Source organism: Arachis hypogaea, chromosome 15, assembly GCF_003086295.3.
Source record: "Arachis hypogaea cultivar Tifrunner chromosome 15, arahy.Tifrunner.gnm2.J5K5, whole genome shotgun sequence".
NCBI classification, from domain to species: Eukaryota; Viridiplantae; Streptophyta; class Magnoliopsida; order Fabales; family Fabaceae; genus Arachis; species Arachis hypogaea.
This window is the reverse complement of record NC_092050.1, coordinates 23,572,804-23,596,499: the sequence shown is the minus strand read 5'-3', so window position 1 is coordinate 23,596,499 and position 23,696 is coordinate 23,572,804. Positions and strand designations below refer to the sequence as shown.

At 31.7% G+C, this 23,696-nt stretch overlaps 1 protein-coding gene across 1 annotated transcript; it reads right to left on the bottom strand.

Annotated features, from left to right (window-relative positions):
* Positions 1-4,927: 4,927 nt before the first annotated feature.
* LOC112749981 (cysteine-rich receptor-like protein kinase 3) lies at positions 4,928-8,716 on the bottom strand. The gene is made up of 8 exons (XM_025798449.3): positions 8,171-8,716; positions 7,499-7,965; positions 7,159-7,272; positions 6,922-7,061; positions 6,508-6,718; positions 5,974-6,208; positions 5,749-5,893; positions 4,928-5,469 (listed from the first exon to the last, which is right to left on the bottom strand). Exons 1-8 carry the CDS (start codon positions 8,530-8,532, stop codon positions 5,092-5,094), a joined length of 2,052 nt encoding a protein of 683 aa, XP_025654234.1. The 5' UTR covers positions 8,533-8,716; the 3' UTR covers positions 4,928-5,091.
* Between the last annotated feature and the right edge of the window lie 14,980 nt (positions 8,717-23,696).

Sequence of the window (23,696 nt, the reverse complement as noted above, 5' to 3'; positions counted from 1 at the left end):
GATCTGTCTTATTCCCAAGATTTCTGATGCTAAAGATATGACTCAGGTAAGACCAATAAGCCTATCTTCAGTCTTTTACAAGATTATCTCCAAAGTATTTGTACATAGGCTTCAGGGTATGATGAATAGACTAATTAGCCCTACGCAGAGTACTTTTATTAAAGGCAGATTAATCTCTGATAATATCCTAATTGCTCACGAGTGTATGCATTACTTGAAGAACAAAAAAAGGGGTCTCGAAAATGAAATGGCGCTAAAATTAGATATGAGTAAGGCATATGATAGGGTGGAATGGCACTTTCTTTGGTTTATATTGGAGAAGTTTGGTTTTGACTCCCGATGGATCATGTGGATTCGAGAATTAGTGACAACTGTTTCTTATTCTGTTATTGTGGAAGGACAACCTTATGGTTTCTTCAAACCAAATAGAGGTATTCGACAAGGAGATCCTCTATCCCCCTATCTTTTTCTTTTTTGTGCAGAAGGTCTCTCCTTCTTGCTACACAAGGCAGAACAAAACAGACTAATTCAGGGTCTTCAGATACATAGGCGATGTCCCAAGGTCAACCACCTCCTGTTTGCTGATGATTCCATTTTATTCTGTAAGGCTAATCCTGAAGCATGTTCAAATATCCTGCATTTATTGAATTCTTATGAAAGCATCAGTGGCCAGAGGGTAAATCTTAATAAATCTGTTGTATTCTTTAGCCACAACACTCCGTCCACTACTCGTACACTATTGGCTAACTCTATGAATATTAATCATATTGGGGCTCAGGATAAATACCTTGGTTTGCCTTCTACAGTCTCTAAATCGAAAAAGGCTTCTTTTAGTATGATCAAAGAAAAGGTTCGGAAAAGAATCCAAGGGTGGAAGCACAATCTTCTTTCGTCAGGTGGTAGACACGTATTGCTTAAGGCAGTGGGAGAAGCTATTCCTATTTATACATTGTCTTGCTTCAAGTTGCTTGATGGTTTAATTTCGGAAATTCACTCTCTACTTTCTCAGTTCTGGTGGGGACAAAAAGGTTCTGAAAGGAGGACGGCTTAGATTAGTTGGGACACTATGACTCGCCCACGAAAAGAATGAGGCCTTGGATTTAAAGATCTCAGAATCCAAAATCTAGCGCTTTTAGGCAAACAGTTTTGGCGACTTGTAACACAGCCTACTGCCTTATTATCCAAAATCTTAAGAGGTAAATACTTTAGCAATGGTAATGCTATAATGACAGAAATTGGAGTCTTACCTTCTTGGGGATGGAGGAGCATACTGGAAGGCCGAAAGATTGTTGAAAAAGGTCTTAATTGGGCTGTGAGTACTGGTGAGAATATCCGAACCTTTGAGGATCCTTGGCTGCCTCCTCCGTATCCTTTAATGATTTCTGACATGCCAAATAGACAGGCTATTTCTGAGTTGGTTCCAAGAGTTAAAGATCTAATTACTGAAGATAGAAATTGAAATCAGAATCTCATTCAAGAATTATTTCCCCAAGACGTTGCAAACAGGATTTTGTCAGTTAAAATTCAGCAGAGTAGGGACAAATTGCAATGGGATTTGAACAAATCCAAGCAATATGATACAGCTTCAGGTTACAGAATTGGCTATTTATTTTACCATCCGCCTCTGGAGCTTTGCCCTAACTATATGCAGCAGAAAAAGCCGTGGATTGATCTATGGAAGTTGAACTTGCCTCACAAAATTAAGCTATTTATCTGGAAAGCTCTCCATGGCCGACTTCCGGTGCTTGCTCAGATTCATCACCGTATCCCATCTATATCACCAATATGCCCTTGCTGTCATGAGGCAACGGAAACAGTCACTCATTGTTTGATCGATTGCTCTAGAATTAAAGACGTATGGTCTCAGAGTTATCTTCATGACTGTCTTCCCCCTCAGAGTTCTAACGACTTTTGGACATGGTGGACTGCATCAACAGAGATACTTAACCCGTTGAAGAATGCTGACCGTAATCCTCAATTGCTTGCTATCATTTGCTGGAACTGCTGGAAAGCTCGCAACCAGTTGATTTTTGAAGGTTCTACTTCTATGCCGTCTGCCATTCTAGCAAGTTCTGTCAAGTTGCTCCGTGAAATCCAAAGAACTCCCAGTTTAGGTCGTCATCTCCATGAGACAAGCTCTTAGTTGCATTCAATTTGATTTATCATTATTTCTTCTTTAAGATTTTTCTTCGTTTTTCGACCACGCACCGTTGGATGAATACCTTCAGTGTAGTGTTTTTGGGAAATCCCCACCTTTTATTATGCTGTCCTGCTTTTGGACATCTTTGTATTTCATTTTTTAATAATTAATGAAATATAACCTATTATCTTTGGAAAAAAAAAAGAGAATGATAAATAAATATATTGATGCATTAACTGTTGATTTTGTGCCTCTGGAGTTTGTACTTGTTCTCCAAATTATCGATTTTGTTCTTGTACTGTTGTTATGTAGGACATTCCGTTAATTATTTAAGTTTGACCTCACTGTGGGACTAAATTGTGAAACTTTTTTGGATTCAAATAGAACACTTTAAACCTTAAGGATCAAAACAAAATTACACCAAAACATAAGGGACTAATTTAGTACTTTACCAAAAAAAAAAAACAATGACGTACTCGTGTTTTTATGTGATTTTAAAGTCACGAATTTATAACTCGAAATTAATAAGTTAAAATGCGTTTATGTTTAAAGATTCTTTATTTTTTATATTTTTCATCAATAATTTAAATTTAAAAAGATAACTTACTAATCCGGCTAACTATATTTTTTTTATAAAAGATTACAAAAAAATAAGAGTATAAAACCTATTACTTTCTTTGTTATTTCTAAGAGCAAATCAATGTTAAGAAGAGCTGTATTTTTTATTTTTTTAAAAGAATTTTACTATTTTATATTCTAAAGATATATACAATAAAAAAATATTTTAATATTATTTATTATAAAAATAATTTTTTTTATATTTTTAATACATAAAAGTAATAAATAATATTTAATTTTTTTTATAGTATATTTAATTTATGCTCTTAGAGTATAGAATAACAAAATTCTTTTTAAAATGCATTAACATTTGGCTTTGATATAGTAAGACTACACATCTGGGACCAGTCTTTTGCACTTGGGAGGAGACCTTGCAGCTTTGTAGGCCTTTTATGCATATAGGCTAGTTTGGAACTTTGGATTTATAAGTGAATTTTTTAAAATTTTTAGTCTATAAAAAAATTATTGTATTAATATTTTATATAATTTTTAAAATTAGTTTGTAACCTTTTAAAAAATTATTTAAAATATTTATGAAAAAATAAAAAAATAAATTTTTTATAATAAAAAATTTTATTATTATTATATTTTTAAAATAAATATTTTTATAAAAAAATAAATATAAAATAATTTATTTATAAATTATTTTTAATATAAATCCTTATCTTTTAACTTTTTTATTTTAAAAGAGTTTAATTAGGTTACTTATCAAAACTGGTCTATACTGTATATACACACACAAACAATTTCTAAAAATGATAACAATTTGTTATTTTATCTATTATATTCTATTATATATTATTAATTTTATAATTAAAATATGTCATATGTCATTTTTTTATTGTACTTAAAATTAAAATTTAATTTTTTTTAAATTAAAGAGTTCTCTTTTTTTTTCTCTATCTCTCTTATTCTTTCACCCATTCTATCTCTCTTATATATCATTATTAATTATTAACTATTAATTTGACAATCAAAATGTGCAATATGATATTTTTTAATTGCAATTAAAATTAAAATTGAAATAAAATATAACTATATTATATTACTAATTTAACAATTAAAATGTATCACATGACAGTCTTTCATTAAAATTAAGATAAAATATTTTCTTCCTTTATCCTCTTATCTACATTTCTCCTCTTTCCGTATTTTTCTTTACCCTTCCTACTCTATATATAACTTATAATTTATATATTTATATTACCAATTTGACAAACCAAAATGTGTCACGAGATATTTTTTCACTATAATTAAAATAATTTTTTTTCTCCAAATTTAACAAACTCACCCCTCTTCTTCTTTATCTTTCTCTCCCTTTTCTCTTTCATTCTCTATCTCTCTCTACCTTTCTGTTCTACAAAAAATAAAACTAATAAAATAATATAATTCAAATAAATTTATAAAATTATAAGAAATACATTAAATTTATAATTAAAAAATAATTCCATAATATTATTCACATAACAAATATATTGTTATTATTACTAAATACATACTTTTTAAATATTTTTATTTAGTTCAATTTTTTACCACTTATCTTTTTAATTTATATTTTTATTTTTTTTCAAATATTTATTATATATAATTTGAAACGAATACTAACGTTACTATTAATAATTAAAATTAAGATTTAGTTGTTTAAAAAAATTGATTTTGAGTTGATTTTATAACTATAATATAAATTTTTTTATACTAATATCTAATTATATTTTTATATATATAGAGAAAAATATTATTTTTAAATAACAAACATAAAATTAGTTATTTTTATTTGTACAATAGACTTAATACCTAATCAAATATAAAAGTATACACATTAATTTCTTTCAAGTTTTATATAATAAATATTAAAATTAATTATTAGTAAAAATTAAACTCTTTCACACAAAATAATAACTAAAAAATTTATTATTTGATTTTTTTTATCTATGTAGATCCTGATTTTCTTAGTCGACGGAAACTTTTGTTTTCTACGAACTTTTTGTAAAAGTAATTTGATTTTATAAATTTTTTGTGCCATAACTTATAATATCAGAATAAAGCTAACATAGTTTTAAAAAATTTATATTCCCGTAATATTATTACGGGCAAAAATACTAGTTACTCATCATTTATATATATTTATTAGAATAAGTATATAACATACTCGTTAGATACTATATAATATTTGATGCCAAAACAAATATATATACAGAGTAAGTATTGGATTAAAACCTTCGAAACACCCCAATTCCACAATCTCTGAATAAAAAAAGAGAAGGTATAAAAAAAAGAATCATACAACAAAAATTTACATGGAAATTCATGTATTATGGGCATAATTAAAGGTTTCATGCACTAAAATATTCTGAACTCCGATTTGAAATGTACAAAGGTTGAGTCAGATTTTCACTCGTGTTATAGACTGAAGAGTGATGATGAGCGTAGGATCCAGCATTAAAACTATCTTCAGCATCTAAAATAGATCTGCTGAATTCGCCGCTGCAACGGTTTAGAAATGGTGGCTGTGTTGGTTCAGAAATCTGTTCATGATTGTTGTCCTTAATCATTTTCACAACTTGTGACATTGATGGTCTCAGCTCTGGAGAAGCTTGTGCACAAAGCAACCCTATCTTAAGGAGTTTACATGCTTCCTCTGCAGGGTAATTTCCCTCTAGGCTTAGATCAACTATTTCACATACCTTCTTTGTTTCATACAGGTTCCAAACCTTGCATATTGTACAGTTTGGGAGAACAAAAAACTGTCATCATCCTATCAAATGTATTGTGATAAGGCGGAGACTCGCATATATTGTTCTCAGATGAAATTGATAGTTAAGAATAGTTAGATGATTTGACATGTTTGACTAAATTGCCATAGAATGATTTTCAACTATCAACTTCACATGAAAACAATTGCATACGAGTTTTCACCTTGTGATAAGCTAATTAAGTGATTAAAAAAAAAAGGGGCAAATTGTGCTAATTTTACAATGTGAGATTATTACCTCGTGTAGAAGGGAGATTGAATTTTGAACAATTGACCTAATTTTTTTGCCGGATACAATTTCAATGGCTAACACTCCGAAACTGTAGACATCTGCTTTCTCAGTTAACTTCCCAAGAATTACATACTCTGGTGCCATGTAACCCCTATGCATATGAAAATGACATAATTGTATGAGAATTTGTCTAAATACTTAAAATGTTTTGTAAAAAAATCATATACTTACAGTGTACCAGCAATGGTTGTGCTAAGGTGAGAATTGTCTTCAGGGAACAATCTAACAAGTCCAAAATCAGCAATCTTGGGTGTGAAGTTTTCATCAAGTAGAACATTTCCCAATTTTATATCTCTATGAATGATTCTCATTTGTGATTCCTCATGAAGATAGGCCAAGCCCTCTGCGGTTCCTAACAAGATCTTATGCCTCACTTCCCAATTCAACCCTTCAGATTTCTTTCTAACTAGAGGAGCATATCACATTGAACACGTAATTAGCTCATCTAAATAAAAATGTTAATTCTCATTCGTTTCAAAATAATTGTAATTTAAACAAAAAGAAAATAGTTTAATTTCGATGCAAAAATTATTTTACACAGTCGTCAATCACATTCGTTTTTTTTGGATGACTATTAAGTAGTTACTTTTGCTGATATAATGTAATGTGATTAGATATACGTGTAAAGACACTACGTTGAAATTACATTAAAAAAATATATAACAAAAACAATGTCAAATACATTACTGTAAGTAAAATACAAACCACAGAGGTGATCAGAGAGGCTCCCATTAGGTACATATTCATAAACAAGAAGGCTTTCAGGTCCTGTAATGCTGCACCCTAAAAGCTTTACAAGATTTTTGTGTTGAATCCCACTTATCAAATTCACCTCATTGAAAAAATGATCTGCCCATTGTGTTGTGATGAAGCTAAGCCTTTTTATGGCCACAATCTTTCCATCTGGCAGAACTCCCTACAAAACATTCATATACAAATTTTCTGGTAAATGTTATATGGACTAATTAATTACACTTAACTTTCCTAAATTTTTGTTAAAATAAAATTAGTATTATATTATATTTAAATTGGCATTTAGTATTATATTTTACAAAATAAAAGAGTGGAATTGAATTTCACTTCAGAAACAAAATAACGATATGTAAGATCAGAATTTACTTTGTAAACTGAACCTGTTCCTCCTTCTCCTAGCTTATTGGAAACATTGAAGTAATTTGTTGCTTGTTCAAGAACTTCATATGACATATTTAGTTTAGATTGGTTCACTGTTTCCAAAAGCGCACCAAACTTTCTTCTTTCTGAAGTGAGAAAACAACATCAAAATATTACAATGAATTTTAGTAATTGAAGCTTTGAAGAATTTGTGATAGTCTTAAAATATCAAACTACTGATACCTCTTCTCTGCTTCAATATATTCATTCTTACAAAGAAAGAAACCGTTACAACGATCAGTAGCAGAGCCAAGGAAGAAGATGATGCAGCCACAATCAGAGGAAGGTTACTATGTCCTAAAAAAACAGTAACACATTGCTTTATTGGTATGTTTCTCAGATTGGTGATCTTGTAATGAAAATGTTGCGCATAACAATGTTACATATAATCAGTAATACATGTTGAAATATAAAATATATATTAAAAATGAATTAAATAATATGTGCATGCTGATTTTTAGTCTGCATAATAATTTTGTAAATCAAAGAAAGAAAATTGGAGAAAATCAGACTGAAAACTAACCTTGTTTTCCGAAAGGGACAACAACATTGCTTGAATTATCATTATAGAACTTGTTACTTGAATACCTCAAGTAACAACCAACACTCAACACTCTTCCTTCTTCTTTTGAAGCACATGACTCAATCCTAGTAACAGCTTCATCCAAACATGTCTTGCATCCACTTCCATTCACAAATTTCCAGCACTGAGCCAAACCATAAACACTCACATTCCTATGATTCACAGACCCAACATGGAAGAACCAAACATTATTTTTCTTTTGTGCTTCCAAGCTCAAATTCCTCACCAGTTCCATAGCATTAGCCTTGTAAACACTCCTATCCCCACCAAAATCCTTGGTTCCACACACAGTTTTATCTTCACCACTAACACTACTATCATTGAAGAAATTTTTATGATCATACCTCATGTAGCACCCATCAAGGAATAGTCTTCCACCAATAGTGCCCCTCTGAAACGGCGAGCATCTATATCGCATAAATACAAATACAAGTATTAAATATCAGCCTTTTTTTATTGTTTATCTTTAAATTCTAGATCCTAAAAGATAATTGGCTAACCAAAAGTTAGTTCCTTATATATATATTTTCTCTAAATTACAATACAATACAGCACCTTATGTAAAATTAGTCACAAATTAAAATGAGTGAGTAAAAGCGTGCTACTATATACCTTAAGATCTTTGTTTTGGATTCAGAGAAGCAAACATCACAATCAGGTTTAGAGAGATCTTTCATACACTCACTAAAAGCATAGACAGTGGCATTTTGAGAGCCTTTGTGAAGAGCTGCAAATTTTTGGTTAGAAACAAGAGGGGTCATGGAGCTCAAGGCATCCCAGAAGTTTGATATGAAATCTCGGCGAACAGGTGGGGATATAATTATGTTGGAGCACAATAGCGCTGCCTCTGTTGTTCTTGGGTCACCAAGTGCGCAAGGGATAATGGTAATAAGTGCATGGTAACAACAAAGCAAGACAATAAGAAACGATGAAGAAGAAGAAGAAGAAGAAGAAGAAGAAGAAGAAGAAGGCATTGAATTTGGAACTTGGACACTTTAATTTGTTGGTAGCTTTTTATTTTGTTGTTGGAAGATATGAATAGAAATGTTAGTAAGTGTGTAATTGGAAACTAAAGCTACAAAGTGTGTGAGAATGAATAGAAGTGTGTGGGAGAAAGAGACAAAACTAAGGAAAGAAAAATGAAGTGTGAAAATGGAATGTTAGTTGCATGGAATGCATTATATCATATGATCATGAAAAGGGAAGAAACCGTGTGAAGAAACAAGGAGGTCAACATATGATCCAATTTAATGTCTTATCTTCTCGTGCTTTTCTGTAAGAATGTTAATTAGAGTTAATATTTTAATTATAATAAGATCATTTTGTAATTTAAATTATTATTTAACATGAATAATTAATATTTTTTTAAATATTAATAACTAAATTTCTTCTATTTGAAAATTCACACGGTTTTTAATTTGATAAAAATATATTAAAAAAGGACTAATTTTAGTTTCACAAAATACACATTTTATAGATAGATAAGAAATAATACACGTGTTTAATCTAACTTTTTGTTAAGTGATAATAAATAATGCATGTGCTTCAAGTAACGGGAATTTAGAAGTATTCTTTTAAAAAAAGAATGATTTGAAAAAAAAAAATAATAACTTAATTAAAAAATAGTTTTATTATGATTAAGATATGAGAATAAATTTTTACATTTAAGTCATAACTCTAACCAAGTCTAACTAAGTATTTTAAATTTACTCGCGCACGTTCATTGCTATCGCTGCTTTTTCTTTCAAATTCGCACATGCAGGTTCTCCTCCTCCTCCTCCTCCTTCTATCTTCTCCTTTTTCGTTATCTTTCTCTTTTGTTATCGTCATCACCAACAACACTAACATTTTGCTAACATCTTTATTGGTTCTGATTTTCTCTGGTACCATTATTAAATAATTTCGTTTCATTTCTTAATTTGTTTGAGGTTCATTTGGATTTAGAAATAAATTCGATGTGTTTTTGTTGATGATTGAATTTTTTTTACTACTTATTTAAATCTGAACTAATTTCTGTTCATTTGTGAATTAACTGAAGTTCACTTGATGCTATTGTTAAGTATTGACCAAATTTTTTATTCCTTAAAAAAATTCGTTTCATTTCTTAGTTTAATTTAGGTTGATTTAGTTTCGTCTCGCTTGAATTTGCTGAACTTGTTCATGTGTGGTTGTTTACTTAGTTTTTGCTCAAATTTGAACTAATTTTGCTTCATTTGTGAATTAACTAAGGTTCACTTGATGCTGCTGTTAAGTATTGACTAAATTTTTTTCCGTAAGAAATTTTGGTTCATTTCTTAGTTTAATTTAAGTTCATTTGATTTCGTTTCTCTTGAATTTGCTGAACTTGTTCATGTGTGGTTGTTTAGTTAGTTTTTATTCAAATCTAAACTAATTTTGGTTCATCTGTGAATTAACTGAGGTTCACTTGATGATGTTGTTAAGTATTGACTAGATTTTTTATTTCTTAAAAAATTTCGGTTCATTTTTTAGTTTAATTTAGGTTTATTTAGTTTTGTTTCATTTGAGTTTGTCCTCCTCATCTTCCGCTTCAACTTCTTCTTCTTTTTCATCTTTTTTCTTTATCTTCTCCTTCTTATTTCATTTTCTCAAAATTCTTCTTGATTTACTCTCTTGAGATGAATAAAATCGAGAAGAAGGAACACGAAAAAGAAGGAGGAGGAACACGAAGAAGAAGGAGAAACGCAAAGAAGTAAAAGAAGGAGGATGAGGAGAGAAACGCGGGAACGTTTATGTAGTTAGAGCGTGTATTCACACAATCTGATTTTTATTGAGTTTGGACTAATTTAGTTGGATTTAGTTGCTAAAAAGATTTAGATGTGTAGCAGCTCTTAATATTAATTTATATTAAATTGAAGTAACTCAAATTACAAATATAAATATAATTAATTATTAGATTAAGATAATATCTAATTAGAAGTTGACATATCATAAAGGATAAATTACATATTATTTTAAATAAGGTCGAGGAGAATCACCTAAATAAAAAGTTCACTTTCACTAAGTTCACGTTATTCATAAATTTTATCGTTAATGGTTAAAAAGTATTAAGAATAGGAGGAAGTATAGGGAGCTAATGAAGTATCTGTACAATGGAAGTTTAGGGATGTTCAATTCAGTAGGATATCAGATGTTTATTATCCATGGTACCTGGATGGTTATTCTGGATAATATGGGTGTATTGTGTTTGAGAAATTAGCAGTATTTTACTCTAAATGTTCATTTTTTAACTCATATTGGGTTAAATAAATAGCCCATTGTATATATTATACAAATCAAAACTAAACTTGTATCCACGATGCCCCCCAAAGACAGGGTACTTTTGTTACACGAAAAACATCTTACGTGGGTACAAGTTTAGTTTCAAACTAATATAAATACATATATAAGTGTTTTCATCTTTTATGATACAAATACTCATTTATTCAATCATAATAATATCATTACATATATCAACGCATGAGGAGAGATTTATTGCTGTATAGTTATGAAGGTTTCGTTGAGTCCTTTAAACAAAAATAAATTAGTATTAATGTGAATTAAAAGATATTACTTTATTAGTCATTGTTACAAATTCATAGCCAAATTCTTCTTATGGAACCATTGCCTACTATCAATAAAGTGTTGTCACTGATCACTCAAGACGAGCTCTTGGTGATGGCTCAAAATCAGGTTGCCTTGTACACAAGAAATCAGACATCAACTCCATCTCAAAAGTCATGGTAGAGGCGTAATAAAGAAAGATCGTCTCCTTTGTGCACACTGCGACATTCTTGGACACTGTATTGACAGGTGTTACACTGCATCACCTTATGACTTGCTCTTTAACAAAGTGCCATGTTATGACTCTCTCAAAGTCTTTGGATGTTTGACATATGCAACAAATACCTCACCATCAAAAACCAAATTGGCTATCCAATTGGTTATAAAGGATATAAGTTGTTCAATCTTCACATCAAGTAGTTCTTCATTTTAAGAGATGTCTTATTCCTTGAAGATATCCTTCCATTGAAAAATTCACCATATCTCCAGACCAACCAAGACCTATTCAATGATATAGTGTTACCTCGACCAGCCAATAACAAATTTGACCTTACCATCCCACCTGCTAGTGAACAACTTCCCTCAATCCAGCCACTAAGAAAATCATCTAGACACCACCATCCACCTTCATATTTCACTGACTATGTATACTCCACTATATCACCTTATTCCATTTATAACCACGTAAGCAACCGTTGAATTGAAGGAGGAAGTGTATATGGATTTGCCTTTGGGACACCCATAGCGAAAGCAAGGACTTATGTGCAAACTCACTAAATCCCTTTATGCTTTGCGCCACTCAGCATGGCTTCAAGCAATGCAAGAAGGATTATTTCTTCTTTTCACTTGGTGAAGGTGATGAAACCACCTTTCTAATTGGTTACATTGATGACATCACAATAGCGAGCCCCAAATAAGAACTAGTTCATAGTGTACAACATCAATCGCAATCTATCTTCAAACTGAAGATTTTGGGTAATGTTAAATTTTTCTTGGGTCTTGAACATGCACGCTCTAACAGAGGCATCTCATTAACTCAGAGGAAGTATGCCTTGTCATTTGTCAGAGGACATTGGTTACTTATAATGCAAGCTAGCCTCGCTCGGTTCCAATGGAAGCCAACCTGAAATTTCGTGCCACAGAAGGTGAACCTTACCATTTCCAGACCTGATATCACCTTTGTCATTGTCAAAACTTGCTCAGTTCATGTTTGATCCGCACATTCCTCACGGTTAGAAAATTAAATCAAGAAGTATGCAAGTAACAAAAGTTTAGAAAAGTCAAAGGCAAAATTCAATTTGAATTCAAAGTGGTTACAAAGTTCATGGTTCATCACCAAGATTCTACAAACTTTTTGTGCTATCTATCAACTTGCATGGAATAGAATTTTCATGAAGCATGGTTAAAAAATTGAAAAAGCAAAGTTTGAGTTGAATACAATAATCATCAATTGGCTAGATATTGCTAGAAGCTAATATTGGAAGCTTGAAGATTTTCTAAGAACATTCAAGAGAATAGCACAACTACAACATTCTACAACATTGAAGAAATTCAAAATCAAATTGAATTGAAATTAGAAAATTATGGAAACTACATGAATGCAAGTTGAAAGAAGATTCATGAAGCCAACTCATAAAATGGTGGTCATTACAAAATTGATTTGTGATTCATAAATTATTATTTTAGTAGGAAGCATTGCCTATATAATGGCACATATGTCTTGTGTATTTTGTGTGTTCCATAATGAAATGTGTATGTTTTGAAATGTGAAAATTATCTCCTTTGTTTTATGAGTGTTAGTGAGTTTGAGAGATGAAAAATATGATAGTGTCATTTATATGAGTGAGCGATCCTAGGGCCAATTAGTTGTGGATATTATACTAACATTTGGTATCAGAGCTGGTTAATCCAGCGCCTGGTGTTTGAGAGTTTGTGAGGTGTGAGAGAGTTCTCACATAGTTGTTTACTCATAGAGTTGGTATGACAAACACTTTCAATATTGTGTGGTCCGGTCCCAAGTTAGATGGAAAACTTGATTATAGTTATTGGGAGACTTTGATGTCTACCTATTTGAAGGCCCAGAACCTGTGGAATTTCATTGAACCGGGTTTGCAAGAAGGAGCAGATGCTGCCCAACAAAGGAGAGATCAATTGGCACTATCTCAAATTCATCAAGGAGTAGATTATACGGTGTTTGGCAAAATAGCAAATGCCAAAAGTGCAAAGGAAGCATGGAACACGTTGAAACTGTCATACAAAGGCGTAGATAAAGCTCAGAAAGCAAAGCTACAGTCTTTGAGAAGAGAATATGAAAGGTATGAGATGTCGAGCTCAGAAACCGTTGAGCAATATTTTACTCGTGTTACAGATCTTATCAATAAGATGAGAGTCTATGGAGAAGATATGTCCGATAGCAAAGTGGTGGAGAAAATTCTTCGCACCATGCCGATGAAGTATGACCATGTGGTGACTACGATACTAGAGTCCCACGATATGGATACTATGACGATTGCAGAGTTGCAAGGAACCATGGAAAGCCACATCAGTAGAATACTGGAGAAATCAGAAAAATCAACCGAGGAAGTCCTAAAAAGCCGAGTGAATTTCAACAATGTTGCAGAATCAAGCCGTACACAAGAAAGACAAGGTCGTGGTTTTAATTTTCAAAGTAGAGGCAGAGGAAGTTTCAGAGGTAGAGGTCGTGGCAATTACAACCAAGAAAGTTACAACAATTTTACACCACCTAATCAAGGAAGAGGTGGAACGAATTTCAGGCCTGTCAACCGAGGGAGAGGTCGAGGCAATTTTTATCAAGAAAGAACCAATTTCAACTGCTTTCATTGTGGAAAGTATGGACACAAAGCAGCAGATTGCAGATTCAAAATGGTGAATAACAATCAAGCACATGTTGCAGAAAATCAGCATCAAAATACTGATGAAAAACCGAGTACTCAGACTTTATTTTTTACAAGTAATTCATGTGCTGAAGATGAAAATATATGGTACTTGGATAATGCTTGTAGTAATCATATGTCTGGTAGAAAGGAGTTATTTTCTTCATTAGATGATTCAGTTAAACTATTATTGAAGTTTGGTAATAGTACAAAGATCCCTATTGAAGGAAAAGGGCACATACCAATTAGATTGAAAGATGGTTCTCTGAGTTATATTTCTGATATTTTCTATACTCCTGAACTTGATTACAATTTACTGAGTATGGGGCAATTATCTGAGAAGGGATATAAGATGATAACTTATCGTGGATATTGCACTGTATTTGGCAACAATGGAAGGTTCATTGATAAAGCAAAGATGACTTCAAACAGAATGTTTCCGTTAAAAATTCAACATGTTAATCCCTCTTGCATGAGTTTTGTGATACTTGATGATAACTGGTTATGGCATATGCGGTTTGGGCACTTTCATTTTTCTGGCCTAAACTACCTGTCAAGAAAAGGACTTGTTTCTGGTCTACCACGGATTCATATTCCCAATTGTGTTTGTGAGATTTGTCAACTGGGAAAGAAGCACAGAGATCCATTCCCTACAGGAAAGTCTTGGAGAGCTAGAAGATTACTTGAAATTGTGCATTCAGATCTCTGTTCTGTAGAAGTTCCAAGTAATGGTGGTAGCAGGTACTTTATCACTTTTATTGATGATTTTAGTAGATATATATGGGTATACTTTCTGAAGCAGAAATCAGAAGCATGTGATGTCTTTAAGACATTCAAGGCGTTTGTCGAAAAACAAAGTGGCTGTAAAATCAAAATTCTCAGAACAGACAGAGGAACAGAATATCTTGCGTGTTCAGAATACTTTAAGCAACACGGGATTCAACATCAACTAACAACTAGATACACTCCTCAACAAAATGGAGTTGCTAAAAGAAAGAACAGAATCATCATGGATATGGTCAGATGCATGCTCAAGTCAAAACAAATGCCTAAAGATTTTTGGGCAGAAGCAGTTGCAATAGCAGTTCATATTTTAAACAGGTGTCCAACAAAGAGTGTTCGTGATAAAACTCCAGAGGAAGCTTGGAGTGGAAAGCGGCCTTTCATTCATCATTTCAGAGTCTTTGGGTGTATTGCTTATGCCCACGTACCAGATTAATTAAGGAAGAAGTTAGATGACAAAGGTGAAAAGTGTATCTTTATCGGCTATAGTACAGACTCAAAAGCATACAAGCTATACAATCCAGAAACAAAGAAAGTGATCATCAGCACAGACGTTACGTTTGACGAAAAAGACATGTGGGACTGGAACACAAAGACAGAAAAGCAGCTGACTATAATTCCAAATACATGTGACGAAGTAGAAGAAAGACAACCTGACATAACTGAACAACCAGAATCATCTAGAAGATCGCAAAGAGAACGGAGACTACCTGCTAGATTAGCAGATTATGAAGTTGGCAATGACAACAATCCGTCCGATGAAGAGATCATAAATTTTGCTCTATTTTTAGATTGTGAGCCGTTGAACTTTGAAGAAGCCTTTAAAGACAACAATTGGAAGAAAGCAATGAATGAGAAGATTCATGCCATTGAGAAGAATGACACATGGGAGCTGACAGATTTACTAGCAGATAAGAAGCCGATTGGAGTAAAGTGGGTTTACAAAACTAAGTACAAACCCAATGGTGAAGTTGATCGTTTCAAAGCAAGATTAGTTGCAAAGGGATACAAACAAAAACTAGGTATTGACTACTTTGAAGTATTTGCTCCTGTTGCTAGATTAGACACTATTCGTATGATTATTTCACTCTCGGCTCAAAATAAGTGGAAGATACATCAAATGGATGTTAAGTCTGCATTTCTAAATGGCACTTTAGAAAAAGAAGTGTATGTCGAGCAACCTGCAGGATATGAAGTTATTGAAAAGAAGATAAAGTTTATAAATTGAAGAAAGCTTTGTACCGATTAAAGCAAGCACCAAGAGCATAGTACAAGAAGATCGATTCTTATTTCATCGAGAATGGTTTCAAAAGATGTCCGTTTGAGCATACTCTTTATATCAAGTTCGTTGAACCTGGAGATATCTTGATCGTGTGTCTTTATATTAATGATTTGATCTTCACTGGGAATAATTTGAAGATAATTACAGAATTCAGGGAGGCTATGATAAAGCATTTTAAAATGACAGATATGGGCTTGATGTCTTACTTTCTTGGCATTGAAGTGGTTCAAAGAGATGATGGAATTTTCATTTCTCAGAAGAAATATGCAAATGATATTTTGAAGAAATTTCAGATGGAGCATTCAAAGCCAGTTTCTACTCCAGTCGAAGAGAAGTTCAAGTTGCTGAGAGAAGATAAAGGAAGAACAGTGAATCCTACATATTACAAAAGCTTGATTGGAAGTCTGAGGTACTTAACTGCGACTAGACCAGATATTGTATTTGGAGTTGGTTTGCTTAGCAGATTTATAGAGGAGCCTTGTACCAACCATTTGCAAGCGGCAAAGAGAATTCTTCGATATATCAAAGGTACTTTAAATGATGGAATTTATTATGAGAATACTAATGAAGTAAACCTTGTTGGCTACACTGATAGTGATTGGGCCGGAGATATAGAAACAAGAAAAAGTACTTCAGGGTTTGTATTTCATCTTGGTTCTGGTGCAATTTCATGGTCGTCAAAGAAACAACCAGTAGTAGCACTATCTACAGCAGAAGCAGAATATATAGCAGCAGCAAGTTGTGCAACACAAGCAGTTTGGCTAAGAAGAATTCTTGAGGAATTGAACGAGAAACAAAGTACTCCAACAACAATATTTTGTGATAACAAGTCAGCTATTGCACTTTGCAAAAATCCAGTATTTCATGGAAGATCGAAGCATATTGATATTCGGGTTCACAAAATCAGAGAGTTAGTGAATGAGAAAGAAGTTTTTATTGAGTACTGTCCCACTGAAGACCAAGTTGCTGATATCTTTACAAAACCACTGAAGACAGAGTTATTTTACAAGTTGAAAAGGATGCTTGGAATGATTAATTCTACAAGCTTGATTTAAGGGAGGCAATGTTAGAAAATTAAATCAAGAGGTATGCAAGTAACAAAAGTTTAGAAAAGTCAATGGCAAAATTCAATTTGAATTCAAAGTGGTTACAAAGTTCATGGTTCATCACCAAGATTCTACAAACTTCTTGTGCTATCTATCAACTTGCATGGAATAGAATTTTCATGAAGTATGGTTAAAGAATTGAAGAAGCAAAGTTTGAGTTGAATACAATAATCATCAATTGGCTAGATATTGCTAGAAGCTAATATTGGAAGCTTGAAGATTTTCTAAGAACATTCAAGAGAATAGCACAACTACAACATTCTACAACATTGAAGAAATTCAAAATCAAATTGAATTGAAATTAGAAGATTATGGAAACTACATGAATGCAAGTTGAAAGAAGATTCATGAAGCCAACTCATAAAATGGTGGTCATTACAAAATTGATTTGTGATTCATAAATTATTATTTTAGTAGGAAGCATTGCCTATATAAAGGCACATATGTCTTGTGTATTTTGTGTGTTCCATAATGAAATGTGTATGTTTTGAAATGTGAAAATTATCTCCTTTATTTTATGAGTGTTAGTGAATTTGAGAGATGAAAAATATGATAGTGTCATTTATATGAGTGAGTGATCATAGGACCAATTAGCTGTGGGTATTATACTAACACTCACCTAAATGCAGTTTATTCGGATGCCGATTGGGGGAGCTTCTTAGACATGCGCCGCTCTACTACTAACTATTGCACCTTCGTTGGAGATTCTTTGGTCTCATGGAAGAGTAAGAAGCAGGGCACTTGCTAACGCTTCGTGCGAGATTGTTGTCATCATTTCTTTACTTAAGTTTCTGAACATAGAAGTGAACTCAACAATGTTGTTTTGTGACAACATTTCTACTATCCATATGGCCACAAATCCGGTTTTGCATGAGCGCTCCAAACACGTGGAAATTGATTGTCAAGTTGGTACATGTTTCTAGCAAGTATCAAACAGCAAACATCCTCACAAAGGCTCTCCTATCTCCTCAATTTCGCTTTTTTATGTCTAAGTTAGGAATATACAATTTGTATACTCCAACTTGGGAGGTATTAGCTTAGGTGTGTAATTATGATAGATAGATAATTAACCAAATTAGTTATGCAATGAGTTAGTTAGTTTAGTCCTGTACCATGCCAATTCATGTATGTATATTGCCTCTAATATAAGAATCATTTACGGGTGCAATAAACAGAATTTCTCCTCCTTATTTCTCTCTCAATAATACATCATTTAACAACTACAACTTAAAAATCCCAAACCCCAAATATGCAAACCCAGAATCTGATTTATAATAATACAAAATTCAATTTTGCAGTTCCAAAATAAAGATTATGAATATTATATTTACAGAAATAAAAAAATTCATGATGGCTGGTTCAATAAATATCAAAATCTAATATTAGAAGAGCATCAAGTTAAAAACCCACTAAAAAGAACATAAGAAACAAACATAAAAATCCAATATTGTGGTTTTAAAGTAATTATATTTTCAGGGATGAAGCTTCAATGCTTCGTGTTTAAAGAAAAAAACAAAAATAGATTTTGGATAATAAAATTGTTATTTATGAAAAATTTACGTTGGCTCGATGGGAACGTAACCTCGGAGATATAAAGCTGTTAGTGTGACCTATGTATGATGCCAACGTGACATACTGGTGTACTAATCAGTAATGAACACAATAATTTCCTTATTATAGGGACATAAATTTGGTGGTCTGATTAATTTGATCACATGATGCTCAGATAGTCAGATGCTACATACCATAGGTTTCAATGTTTCATGTCACATATGGACCCACAACCCCACATACAAGCTTAGCTAAGACAAAACCGTTAACCTACAAAATAAGGAAATTTAACGACCAGTAGGTGAGTCAAGACCTAAATCTTGACAAACACCACATCGTCGTTAACAAAGTATCTTCAAGAATTTCGCTAACAATAACAACACTCTTTTAAGAATTTTCGTTTTTCTTTTCATAGAAAAGATAAAAAATATTATATTCACACTAAAAATTAATTATTTATGTATAAATATATATTAATTATTTTATTTTTAATGTGTATTTTATATTTCAATATACATTTATTTTATATAGGTAGAGTTAATATTCAAAATGACTCCTAAAATTGGTTCCCAATTCAATTTAGTCTTTTAATTTTCAATTGACTCAAATTATACTCTGAAAATTTTGGGAGTCATTTTTAAGTATTAACTCTGTATAGATAATTGATTTGGTAATATGATAAAAAAAAATAACAGAAAAGAGAAAAAAAACACACACTGATTATCAAGATTAGAAGAGAAGAGTGAGATAAATCTAGATGGATAAAGTGATCGTGGAGACATCGAAGGAGAGGATAGAAGCGATGATAAAAAAAGGAGGAGCACGATGGAGAAGTATTATAAGAGGGAGGTTGCGGATGATGGGGAGGAGGAGGAAGAGGTGGTAGGTTGTTTCATAGAGGAAAGTATGATGGAAACGAGGGAGGTTGTGGGATTGAGGAACTAATTATATCTCATTACAGGAACTGATTCGTCCATTATTCTCTGTTAAAGACTGATTCATTCATCTTAGTATAAAGATTGTTTTGTGCAGCTCGCAATACATAGACACTTAATGATCACGTGTGAGTTAACACTCTATTTCAGCATTCTTTGTTAGTGACTAACCGAGCAACTTAGACGGAACTAATTTTACTGACAAAGTTAAATTTTAGGAATTATTTTGTGTATTTTAAATTATGACAAACTAAAGTCTCCATTTTAAAAATCTTAAAGACTAATTTTGATAATTATTCTTTCTCTATTTCTTTCTTCCTTTCTTCAATTCCTTCCAATATTTTGACTTGAGAAATTTATTAATTTTGTGGAACAAATAATCATTTCTGACTATCAAATATTTAGATGCCGACAAAAATAACTACAAAAGATAAAATTAAATTATAACTATAAAAGATTAATTTTCTTTGATTATACTATCCAATTATTAAATTTAGAGTTGATTCTATTAATATTCTTTTGAAATTTCTAAATTACCCATAATATCATCCTCTCCATTCCACCCATTTATCTTGTCAAGAACCAAAACTAAAATCAATCCTAAATTATAAAAACTCTTCAAAAATCAGAACAACACTACTACATTTTAGATATTAGTAATATTTATCTCTTAACATTTATTAAAATATCAGTAATATGGATAAAATTATATTTTAGATAATATTTACAATAAAACGTTAGTAAATATACTTAATTTTCTTTAAAAGTTTAAAGCACTGTTACCTATTTCTATTCTTAAACATACAATATTCATACTCTCCCAAAAACTCTCTCACAAACCATCACATGTTCTCCCACTTTGTTTCCAATCGATACTCACAATTGCTATTTTCTTTAAAATCGAGAATCAAAAAATTATTCTCCATCACAATCTCTTCCTCTATCTTTTTTTGGATCGTGATTTATTTCCTTCGAACCTTTCTCAATTTCAATCTAATTCTAGAATTTGATTATTCTCAATTTTAATTGTTTATTTTTGTTTCATGCTTGTTTCAATTTCTTTTTAATTTTGTTCTAAAAAATTATTTGTAAAAGAAGAGTAGCATTATTTTAATCTGATCGTAGTGTGCATGAATGAATGAATCGAAACCATGATGAAAAGAAAAACTTCAAGAGCAAGTCTATCGATCACCACCACGTTGAAAGATTTCCGTAAGCACCAATCTCAAACCCGCTTATTCTTTTGCATCTGATTCCTGTTATTGCTGTTTATTCACAAAATCATTGAAATTCTATTCAACTAGTTGCAAATTGTAATTTTGAACTAAGTTTTTGTTCAACTGATTTATTGATTTAGTAAAATGGATGCAGATGTATTTCACAGAGGAGATAGACAACTAAAAATGAAAATTGAACTATATATTTGGTTAGTTATATATATAATTGAACTCTACATAGTTATTTTAAGTATTTTTACATAAAAATATTGTTGCGAGTTTGTGCTTGTAAGACATGTATCAAGCATGGGTTTCTTTGCACTTAATCAATTCAATACTACTGTAGTCTATTCCCATTAGGTTTTTTTTAGCTAACTAGGACCCTACTTATGCCTTGTAATCTATGCATAATCAATTTAATTCGTTTGCTTGTCATTTTGAGTACTTGAAAGCATTTTGGCAAATTTAAAGGGTGCATATATTCTTCCTGTTGCATTTTTTATAAACTTGAGTTGATCCATTCTAAACTAGAAGTTCTCTTTCTCTTTTACAGTTAATAATCGTGGGATAGTTGTGTAGAAACCGAAATTAATTAATTATTTAATTAAAATAAAATAAAAATATAATTTAATTATCCAAAAAAGGTTGAAAATGATAAAAAAATATTAAAATAAAAAATATAATGAAAAAAATAGAATTTAGCATAAAAATTTAATTTATTGCGTAAAAGCGCGTATCGGCTCTAATTGGACCGACACTGTGAGTGAGAAAACAAATTAAATTATGAGTGAATAAATTTAGAAAATTGAATTATATAATTTAAAAAGATAAAACTAATTTGAAATTGAAAACCGGATATTAATTTTAAAGGTTTTGCTTCGAAGTTGGGTCAAACGAACCTAAAACACAAAATGGTTAGACCGGGTCCAAGCCCAACGTATATATAAGCTAATTAGAGGCCATTCAACCTCATAACATACACACACAAAGGAAAGTGTGCAGCTTAATTGAAGAAGAGAGGGTTTGAGTTTTCACTATTCATTTATCACCTTTCCAAGCTCATAACTTGAGTTACGGTATTCCAATTTGTATGCCGTTTGCGGTCACACAAAACTCTTGTCAAGCCGTTATTTTTAGCTAAAAAAAGTTGGTAAGAACTTGAAATCTATGCTCCAGTTCTCTGCCCTAATAGATTTTGCATTTTTGGATTTGATTATTGAGTAGATTTTATATTTTTTATTGTTTAGGTGGTATCCAACATCGAAAAATTATTGAGTTTTATCTCAATCTATAGTGGATAAGATAACAAAACTCTTAACCCTTGTGAGTTGTCAATTTGTTAAACCCTAAGATTGATTTTTGGTAATTTGTATGGTTAGCTTGAATTATTGTTGAGTTGGAGTTGAATTGAAGAATTGGTACACTTGGAGTTGATCTTTGGTGGCTAGACATTGTTGAGCTTGTTTGAGGAATCAATTTGGTAAATTTGTGCTTGGGTAGGAATTGACCAAGGTATGGTTTCGGTTTCCTTTAACTAACATGTAATGTTGTGGGCAACTTAGACTAGTGGCCTTTAAGATAGAATTGAATGATTGGATGTATGATTAATTGTACGTAAATTATTATGTTTGATGATGATATAGAGTTTTGGATATGTGTGATTAATTGAAGAAATATTTGATATGGTATGTAAATAAAATGTGATGTATAATGATAATATTTGAGATTGAAATTGATTGTTAACGTTGTTGATTTGGAGTTAAGATGATTATTGATGTTGATGACAATTGAGGAGGATTATAAGTTTTGATGATGATGAATAGATGAATAATGATTGTGATGAAAATGGTTAATGGTTGATGGTGTTATTGATGATTTTGTTGATATTGGTATTGACGAGGATTTATGAAAGTTGTGGATGTTAGAATTTCGTTGAATGAGTGGAGGAAGTGGTAATTTGAAAAATTAGGCATTGGAATTATTGGAAATAGATTGAGGACTGTTTTTATATTGCTTTGGTCATGGTTAGTTTGGTTTTGGTTTGAGGATTTTGAAAACTAGAGGCTTTGATAACTTTGGTAAAACCTTGTTTTTTTACGAACTTTAATGAGTCATTAATTGGCTTCTGAACCCCCAATTTTGATGAAACTTAATTTAAATGAAAGTTAGATTTGTAAAGTTTATTCCGTTCAAAAAACAGATGAAAAATTATTTAAAACAAAAAAGTTATGCGCGTTTGAAGTTTGGTACCAAAAATGGAATTTTGCAGCAAAACAGCTTTTTATAAAAATTGGGTGGCATGCATACGCGGAATGGGGCATGCATACACGAGATTTTTATTTTTACACTCCTGCATACGTGGCCATTGGTATGCATACATGGCGATCCTTTTCTGTTTCAAACTCTCGCATATGCGGGACTGTGCGTGCGTAGGCATGATCCTGTTTTGCTGAAAAATGTGATTTTTTGTGTTTTTAAGTATTCCTATAACCTTCAAAATCTCTTTAATAATTGTTTAAGATCCCCTAACTAAGGGTTAGAATTTGGAATGAGTGAGGAATTTTGTTGAATTAAAAAGATTATTTGGTTATGAGTTTAGAGTCGGTGACTTAGATTTTTGAAGGTTTGTGGATGAAATTAGTGAATATTGAGTTGTGAAGTATTTCTTTGAGGAGAAGTTGAGAAATGAGTGAGGTTGAGCAATATCTTAAATTGAATGGTGTAAGAACTTCAAAGATTTTGAGAAATGAGAATGATTATGATGAATTTGAGAAATTAAGAACTGATGATGATTATGATGAGTTTGGAA